Here is a 9,437-nt window from a genome sequence, read left to right as displayed (position 1 = left end):
AGAGAGTTTCAAGCATTTTCAAGCTCTTTCGAGCACTTTTGGTCATTATCTTTACAAATTACTAAAATAACCAACAAATTATGATGCAAATCCAAAAAATTGGTACTCGAACTTGAGTCTCGCAAATTAACGTTTAACCTGTCTAAAAAGCATCAATCTCATTATAACCACAATCTGAGATCATGTTTAATATTGTGTTAACCGTAACAAACACGAAAAGGGTCGGATAAACATGCAAACTCTGTGACTTCAGGTAAGTACAAAAAAGGGAGTATAAACATCCAACCATCCAAAATTTGTGTGATTGAGTGAAATACCTTGGTAAGGTGCAATCGAGTTTCCCGTGTGGATAATCAAATTCTGTTAATATTGACTATTAAGATTAAACAATGAAATTTTTAAAACGGGAATTTGGTAATCATATATGATTTACGGTTTTCAGTTTCACTATACTTGTTGATGTTTATTCTTTGCTTTGATTCTCATAATTGATTATTGTGTAGGGTGATTACAAACTCCAAAATCCATTAGGATTCACATAATGTTGCCTTACCGGAATTGACAACCCGAAAATTGTAGGAATTAACAAGCCACAGAACTTACGAGCCTTATTTTCTGAATCTAAGAATTAGTCGCCTTAAGAGGGAACCACGATCTAAGAACTTCACAGAGTTAGTCGTTTTGCATATAATCGTATTTGCAAGAGTAAATTGTTACTCGTATATATTATGAAACATTATTTATCACGTGTTGTAACTTAATGACATATGTATCATCTCATAAGGGCTTGAAATGCATGAAAATTGTCTCACCTATAGTTTAGGAGTAATTTATAATTGTTACCCAAACCAAGCTAAATTATTCACCGTCTAGATAACGTATAAAACCGAGTAGTTTAAAACTTATGGATATAAATCCCGTGGATTCGATACCTGGACTTAACTAGATTTATTACTTGATAACGATGGGGTAAACTTATCCCTTAGTTGAAGCCGTAGGAGTAGAGACCACCTCGAGTCCATTGCCGCTCCTCGGTTCCCATCATCAAACCCATTGTCTAAACCTCTCCTCAATCTATTGTAGAGCCTCACAACCATACACCTCCTCCACAACTCATCTCTTCGAAGGCATGGTGAATATGGTGAGGCTCTGATACCAAACCGACGCAACAGGAATAAACAGACTTGTTGCAAATCATTGAATCACGTACGATTTCCGATTGAGCCCTTCAAAATTGAAAAACTTTGAAAATGTGGAAACTCACAATTTCATTAATCAATATCAGCTCTCATTTATAATGAAATCAGACCCTTAAATAATTACGTAAAAGCAAAAAAAAAAAAAAAACTGTAAATTGCAATTAATGTTAAATTAATTGCTATTGATTGTAAATTTTAATTATAATTAATTGTAAATATCTGAATTTGACCAAAACATATGAAACTCCACAACTTGACACAAATTACAAAATTGTCATTGCATCACCCCCATCAATTCTTTCTCTCATCTATTTCTAATCCATATAAGAAACCCTCTTGTGGCTAAGCATAATTTACAATCCCATCTTGCCAAAGCTAGTTTGATTGTTGACAATGCCAGGTAATGGTTTTATGACCCTCGTGCTTGCATTCATTATTTGTTTTTGTTCGAAATTAGATAGATTTACGTGTCAGAATGAAGACATAATTCATTAGTAATCAATAAGAAATCACATCGTTCATCCAAATATCCAACTCTTAAATCTCATGAGATCAAATTGCATCCCAAGTTCACAAATACATACATATTTCAAGAGCATAACATAACCTCTAAAATTCTCAACACAAATAAATATGCAAACAACCTTTATTTTCTGGATAGATCTTCCTTTACGGACCTGTAACGTGGAGTGACCTTCCTCAAATGGCTCTCGTTCGTCTTCATTGCCAAACCAGTAACTTAAAATGTACTCTGGATGCTATTATTATTCTGGGAGTTGATAGAAATGGTTTTGGCTACATGCTTAGAGATTCATTCGTATTCTTGTAAATTTACATGGTTTGGTGTATTAATGAATGTCCATGACATCTTGATCACCACCTCTCTTTAGCTCCCAAAATCAAGTAAATAGTCTTAGACGCGTCTTTATAGGCTCGCGGCACAAAGGGCAAGTTGAAATTGTTGCACCACAATCCTTGCACGTCTTTAAGTAAAATAATAACAAATTAACAACTTAGAGAACACACACAGCTAGCTTCATGCCGAGACAATTACAATTCTCAAGGAAAATAGGCAAATAAAGAGACTTGAAATGCAAATTCACTACTTTCTGCTCATTTTTTGGACTTTTTGTGTTACGGCCAGATAGAGAAACTAATCCCTACTCTTAGGAAATGTGTTTCCCTTAAAGACTAAATGTTACATGTCACAACTCCATATCTGGGGACGTCTTTCTAGCAATTTGCTACTATACATATTTTTAATTGTCATTGTAGTTTTTATTTTTTTTTTCTCAATAATTTGTCTTGATCACTAGTAAAATAGAAGGTTTCCAAGTGATAAGTTTCAAGTTTTGAGGGTCTTTTTTTGCAATATAGTTGACGCGTGGAAGAAACCCTAACTCAAGTTTACCCTTTTCTAAGGGATTCCATGTGGATAAATAAGTCCATAACTAATTCGTCAGTATTACTTGAAAAAGGATAAAGCTGAGCTAGTGTTTCTACCATTGAGGCAACATTGCAACATTTCCTCTAAACTCACTCAACATTTCCTTATTCCTAAACAAATAATCTTATTGGGTCTTGGACAGCTAAGTGTCTTTGTTTTGTTGGCAGAATTTCAATTAGTTATTTTCAAGTGTTTTGGATGGCAGTGTTCAATGTCCCTAAATCTGTTCTGAATAAAATTAATTTTTTTTGTGGAAAGGTTTCTTGGAAGGAGGTCTGTAAACCTAAATAAGCTGGGGGTTTGAGGATTCGTATTCTGGATATTTGGAATAAAGCTGCTCAGTGAAAACTACTCTTTGGGCAGTGTGGGTGAATGCAATTAAGCTTAAATGCTTGAGTTTTTTTGGGGATCATTAAGCCTTTTGATGCCAGCTGGTCTTGGAGAGAGATTCATCGGATCAAACAAGAGTTCAAACAGTTTGTCACTTATGAAGTTGGGAATGGTATATCTTTTTCTTTTTGCTTTGACCCTTGGGTAAATGGGAGTTTTCTGTTTCTAGTGCTTAGATGCTTTTTATGATAATTGAATAAACTTAGAGGTAAATTTAACTCCTGGCAATATTTACCTTCAGGACAAACATCATTAAATTTTCAGATTGACATTGTAATGTATGAAGATGATAAAAATGCACTTACCATATGACCGCATCCAAATGCCATGTCTTTTGGGTTTGTCAAGCAAATGGGACAGACCTTAAATAACAAAACTATTTATTATTAAGCACCGTTCATTTCCATATCAAAACTGATCTAGGAGAAATTTAGAGGAAAAAATCCATACCGGTTCTACTGGAGCAGTTGGTTCTACTACTTCAAAAAAATTCATCACCGGGATTGATTTGACTGCATTATCATGATCAATCACTTCAGAAGGAGGTTGCAATGGCCTCGCAAGAGGAAGAGATCTTGTATGTGGATCACTTCCGGATTCTCGACTGCTTAAGAAGACGGTTTTAGTTTTCGATCTCCCTTACTTCATAATGTATCAGTCATAACATGAAATTGTAGGTAGCTTCTGCCTTACTTGATATAATGAAGTCTTTGCGTGGCTCTATACTGGAACGGAACTTCCATAAGCCCAGCAAGTGCAAAAGCTATTTCTTTCTTTGATGTTTCTGAGTTCTCAGACATGAGTTTTGTGAAGTTGACAAACTGCAACAGGAATAAAACAAGTGCAGATGAAATGTAGGAACATTATTTATTTCAATGGTAATTTCAAACAAGTAAAATAAAAGGGAACACACATAATCTTCAATCAGATACACCAACTGATCCATTCGATCACAATTGATGAGGTCATTTGATTTCTATCCGAATTGATCAAAAGGCCCAGTAATTTTTGCTTGCTTACACATGATATATAACCAATTAAACACGTAATAACTCAGTGTAGCATCTATAAAAGCATAACTGTAACAGGAATTTGAAGTTATTAATTTAAATCATAATAAACTAGCTTGGGACATGAATCCAAGAGCAAAATTGGAAGTTTGAAATTTGACCAAATATGTAGAGCTTAAGCTCCCTCGCTCAGCGGGGACGCGTAGTGCGACCGGGCCGCCCTTTTTTTTTTTTTTTTTTATGTAGAGCTTAAGCTATTTTAGGGAGTGGAGTCCCTTTTTTTCAGTAATCTAAGCATTCCCTCTTTTTCTTTTGTATAAGTTAGATTCATGATACTCCTTAATCCTTATCCTCTTAGGCGCAATTTGTCAGTTTGGTCCCTGTACTTTAATTTTGACATATTTGACTGATGTACTTTATTTTTTCAAAATCTAATCATTGATATACGGTTTTATTACAATATATCAAATTCTCTGTTAGAAAGGTGTCTCATCAACCTGTATATTCCCATTGTGTAATTCCACGTGTATTTCAAAACAATTAATGAAGGGCCAAATTTTACGAAAAAATAAAGTTTAAGGAGCGAAAGGTACCAAAAAATATGTTGAGGGGGCATAAACAACAAATTATGCCAAGTACAAGGGCCAACTTTTGACTTTTTCCAATGCAAATTTGTATAGTTTACCTGGAAGTTATCAAAAGCACGTTGAGGAATATTATCATCGAATTCTTTCATTGCATCCCATGGTCCATCCCCAACTCCGACCAAAATGATTGAGAGAGGATAATGGCTGTTAATTAAACAATTAAGACAGTTGAAAAGCACAGCTATAAGTTGAGATTAAATTTGGATGCTTTACCTAGCAGCAACAATGGAGTTCACAGTTGCTTGCTCTTGTGGGCTGTAACACCCATATGGAGTATCAAGACTCCTAGTAACCTATATACATAAACATCAAGATAACATTCATTCACTAGCCATCAGATGACACGAAAAGACACAAAGCTTTAAGCACCTGTCCATCTGCAATGATGACAAGGACATGATATTGTTCATTGCTTTTCTCCACAATGTCTATTGCTGCATCTATGACGGGTGCAAATGAAGTCGGACCTACATAAATAGGAAACCCATGTACTACTAGTCACACCAGCTGGGACATATATAATTTCACTTAGCAGGTAGGATCAATTTGCTCTAAATGAACTATGGATACCAATTTGGTCATTTAACTTGGCATTTCTGGTTAAACTAGTCCAAAATGATGTGTCAGCATCAAAACTTTACAAATTACAAAAACTCAAAAATCATATGTTGACACGTGTCACTTGTACACCAACTTGACCAAAAATGTCAAGTTGTGGACCAAATCAATACTCACAGTTCATTTTGGGGAAAATTTATCTTGGGAGCCAAGTTGAATGGTCCAATTGACCTTTTATGCAATATCTACACTTGAATGTTAAGTAGCAGATTAAGTGATCAACTCTTTTTAATTCATTGATGCACGCAGATGCATTATACTTATTCGAATAAGTTCTCCTGAATCAAACCCAAAGAATTATTCATCTCCAAAATTATCAGTTCTTAAGATGTTACATTTACATTTCGCCTAGGAATCTTGAAGAAGCGAGCAGAAACAATGACAAAGAAGAACACTGTATAAAAACCTGACAACTTTAGGTATGGAACAATCTCCCTGTATCGAGTTAGAACCTCTTCAAAACCATGGCACGGTCGATGGTCAGGATAAAAGCTGAAAACAAATTTATCATGTGTTGATGCTACCAAAAAAAAAAAAAAAAAAAAGAATAAAAGAGGGAAGGAAGTCAGATAACCATCTGTATAGTTCAAAACTGAAAATTAAAGCTACAGAACTTCACTAACCATCTCCAAATCCAAAACATGGTATCAAATTATCTTCATCAAAGGGAGACAAAGTACGACCAATTATAGAAATTGCTTGTTCATAGGGGTTTTGATGGTTGCCGATTGCATGGAGGTTCTTCCGGTGAAAAGAATATCTGCCTATATCAAATAAGTGAGTCATTATGCTTCCAATTAACAAAATCACATATCAGTACTTTGGGCAAAGAGAGTTACCTGTCCACTCATTACTCTTTGTAAAGTCAATTCCAAGTATTAAATTTGATGACTCAAGACCAGCATCTCTTAGAGCAGAAATAACCTAAGGACAAACAGCAAAGTTTTGTTGATTGTATTCTCCCAATTGAAGGTAAATAATATAAGCAACAAATATCTTCAAAATGCTTTTATTTTGAATCAAACACAAATGAGAATCATGGTGATATTGTCACAAGCAATGAAAAACATAACAACTTTAAAATTGAATATGCATATGATATCATTTCAATGCAATGCAACTCATATACCTGACTATTATTCTTACTCTTGTAAACAAGAAATAATCATGCTTTCAGCTTATCAAGGAAGCAAAATCATGTAGATAAGGCCAAAAAATAGCTTTTATAATTATATATGACACAGCTTAACAAATACAATGGAATCAATGAAGGTTGCCCATATCTTGAGATTGCTTTTGATATTGCGGATGAACTTGTAAGTTCAAATCTTGAAATTATTTATGCCACTTCAGGTGTTCTATTATAGATGTTGCCAGAGCTTTTTCATTAACTGACAAAGGGATACTTCGATGGAAAAAAGAACAATAGGTTAAACCATTTTGATCTCAATCTTATATTATTATTAACTACCAATTAAAAAAATATCACCCAAAATGGAAGCAAAATATCAGGAATGCACGGGCATGAATTAGAATTTTCTGCAAAGAAAGAACAAATGATAAGTTGAAAAGGCAAAATAATTCTGTTTTTCTTCTATCTTGGGTTTAAGCCTCTCACATCTCTGCCTAAGCTAACCAAAACTGATTAAAACATATAGAGAAAGCTACCACAGCAATGCTTTAGAACAGTATCAGTATTCCTTAAATATATAGAATAAATTATGTACCACAACGTTAATGCTGACAAGAGAATAACCATGATAATTTTGAAATAGTTGTCTTCTGTAATGGTGAATTTATGATTTTGGGCCATGAACTCTATGGGTTGGTTAATTTGAGACTGCTTTTGTTCTGATTTTGATAACAATAAAATTGAACATACAACATCTTCTATTGAAACAGATCTCACCAAGAAAATCAACCCAAGGTACTTATTTATATTATGTATTATTAACTATCAGAGTAAGACATGGAACTGGAGGATTCAATTCTCAAAGATTTCATGTGAAAAGCAAAATAAAAGAAAACAGATTTGGAATGGTTAAGGTAATTTTCACTTTATTTTTACTCAAATCAGATAACCTCCAATTTCAGAGTTGTTACACTCATTATGTGCTTCACGACACTATTAAAAAAAAAAAAAGGCGGCCCGGTCGCACTACGCGTCCCCGCTGAGCGAGGGTCTGGGGAGGGGTCCCACCACAAGGGTGTACTGGGGCAAGCCTTCCCCTGCCAATTTATTTGGCAAGAGGCCGCTCCTAAGACTCGAACCCGTGACCTCTTGGTCACACGACAACAACGTTTCACGACACTATCTTGTTACAAAAAAAACTTGTGCATTTCTACTACACAGTTAAGAAAGTAAAGGGAAAGCAATGAATTATAAGTGAATACCTCATCTAAAGAGTTGAAATTGTCAGCTATGTAGGTCGGATGCTTCCTATCTGGATAATTATGTTGGATTGAACTTCCTGCATGAGAAGCAGGTGGCTGTGGAATATGTTCACGAGTATGTGGAATATCATCATGACTATAATCAATACTGGATTCCCCATTTCCCATAATTAATAAGAAATTTGTACCTATATCAGAATAACATGCAATGGAACATCATAAGAAGAATTTTGATGAACAACATCTACATAAGTTAGTTAGTTAGTTTTTGCATGAGTGTAACTAAGTGCTATGAGTAGCAGTACTGTAGGCAGGTAGTGGGTGGTCAATTTGATTTTCAGAATTGGTGAAATTTGATTTTTGTTTGGACAAAATGGGCAAGCTTGAAGTGAAGTCCACCATGAGAATGAAGAAAATCATGTTTCATCTTACAGAGGTGGTGGATGTTAACATAGTAGACCAATGCAATTGATATTGATATTGATATGTGAGATATCATAAAGCAAAGTAATATTACTATCTACAATAAGTTTCTGCATTCAAATCAGTCTTGTTACCATTACTCACTCAGTAATGAAATAGGAATCTATCAGAAAAGTGATACTCCCACTTCCGTTGAAATTTACTTTTCCTTTTCCAAGTGGATTTAGAACCAATTAGATTTACTTTTGTGGATCAAACAAGGGTAGGGTGATTTAGTCTTAACTCCTAAATTTTAGTGAAAACAACAAAAACGACATATATAAAAGAATGCCATACTCAAATTAAACGGGAAAAAGAATATATATGCAAGTCCTAGCTGCAGAATTAATTGGTCAATATCTAATCTTTTAACAACCCGGAAGGATGCAGCAAAAGAGTAAAGTAAAATTGATGTAAGTTGTAAATGGTCAACTGTACTGTAGTGTTTGAATTGAGAAGCATATTGAATGGAAAAGAAGAAAGAGAGAGTGTAGCTGCACCTGTGATTTTGAAATCTTGCTTGGATTGGAAGATGTTGATGTCTACGCTAATTTCTCTCAAGAGGTCTTCTCTTTTCTTATGCCTGGAAAATTGTAAAGTTAAACAACAAAAGAACAAAAAGAAATACTATGATTATTAGTGTTTTAGCCGCCTGATGGCCTTTCCGTTGCGTGCACACTTTGATTTGTCCAACCGCCCGCACTGCCTCTCTCCCCAAACATATCGTAACACTTCAACTTTTGTGTTCTTTTACTGCGTGGCTGGAGTAGGATAACTTTAGACCTGCTATAGATTTTAGTTTTAATTATTTTGACTTTTTGAAGGTTGTCTGTGTTACCCATATTTTTAACATATTTTTAAATAATGTTAATTTCAATATTTTCATGTGCGGAACGTATTAGAGAAAAATTCTCAGTTAATATATTCAGTTAAGTTATAGATTTGCGCACTAAAATTTGAAATATTAATAAGTGACACAAGTGTTGAAAAAATCATTCTTGAGTTTCTAATGCTCTTATAGAAACTTTGCTAAATTATTTAAGCTATTGTGAATATTAAAGGAAATATAAGTGTGAAATTGATACGACTTTTAACAAAAAAAAAATAGCTATTTTATTGATATAAAAAGAGTCTGAATACGATGTTCAAGGCAAATAATTACAATTGAAAAACTTTCCATATCAACATATAGATAAACCAATTGCAAAATTGAATATAAACAAATCAATAAAATGAGTAGAAATTGAATTGCAATAATTATAATAAATAA

The 9,437-nt window shown here is 34.1% G+C and overlaps 1 protein-coding gene across 3 annotated transcripts; it reads right to left on the bottom strand.

Annotated features, from left to right (window-relative positions):
- Nucleotides 1-1,667: 1,667 nt before the first annotated feature.
- Nucleotides 1,668-8,897, bottom strand: LOC136229262 (E3 ubiquitin-protein ligase RGLG3). Of its 3 annotated transcripts, none has more exons than XM_066017915.1 (12): nt 8,668-8,895; nt 7,706-7,893; nt 6,151-6,235; nt 5,935-6,075; nt 5,718-5,831; nt 5,063-5,160; nt 4,907-4,986; nt 4,732-4,837; nt 3,730-3,857; nt 3,487-3,640; nt 3,342-3,398; nt 1,668-2,182 (listed from the first exon to the last, which is right to left on the bottom strand). In XM_066017915.1, the coding sequence occupies exons 2-12, from the start codon at nt 7,871-7,873 to the stop codon at nt 2,099-2,101; spliced, it is 1,215 nt and encodes a 404-aa protein (XP_065873987.1). In that variant the 5' UTR covers nt 7,874-7,893; nt 8,668-8,895; the 3' UTR covers nt 1,668-2,098. The 3 variants fall into 3 exon arrangements, with proteins under 3 accessions (XP_065873987.1, XP_065873988.1, XP_065873989.1); XM_066017916.1 differs by lacking the exon at nt 8,668-8,895 and adding an exon at nt 8,465-8,584; XM_066017917.1 differs by lacking the exon at nt 3,342-3,398 and having other exon boundaries at nt 8,668-8,897.
- Nucleotides 8,898-9,437: the final 540 nt, after the last annotated feature.

The sequence above is a fragment of the Euphorbia lathyris genome, chromosome 5 (genome assembly GCF_963576675.1).
Source record: "Euphorbia lathyris chromosome 5, ddEupLath1.1, whole genome shotgun sequence".
Lineage (NCBI taxonomy): Eukaryota > Viridiplantae > Streptophyta > Magnoliopsida > Malpighiales > Euphorbiaceae > Euphorbia > Euphorbia lathyris.
Note: the sequence above shows the minus strand (reverse complement) of the source record. Positions and strands in the feature narration are given on the sequence as shown.

Excerpts from the sequence above, each read along its gene's own strand:
- LOC136229262 (XM_066017915.1), bottom strand. The coding sequence starts at position 7,873 with ATGGGAAATGGGGAATCCAGTATTGATTATAGTCATGATGATATTCCA. Across the intron at positions 6,236-7,705 it reads ATTTCAACTCTTTAGATGAG|GTTATTTCTGCTCTAAGAGA; the intron begins GTATTCACTTAT and ends GTTTGTCCTTAG. Across the intron at positions 4,987-5,062 it reads TCATCATTGCAGATGGACAG|GTTACTAGGAGTCTTGATAC; the intron begins GTGCTTAAAGCT and ends TTATGTATATAG.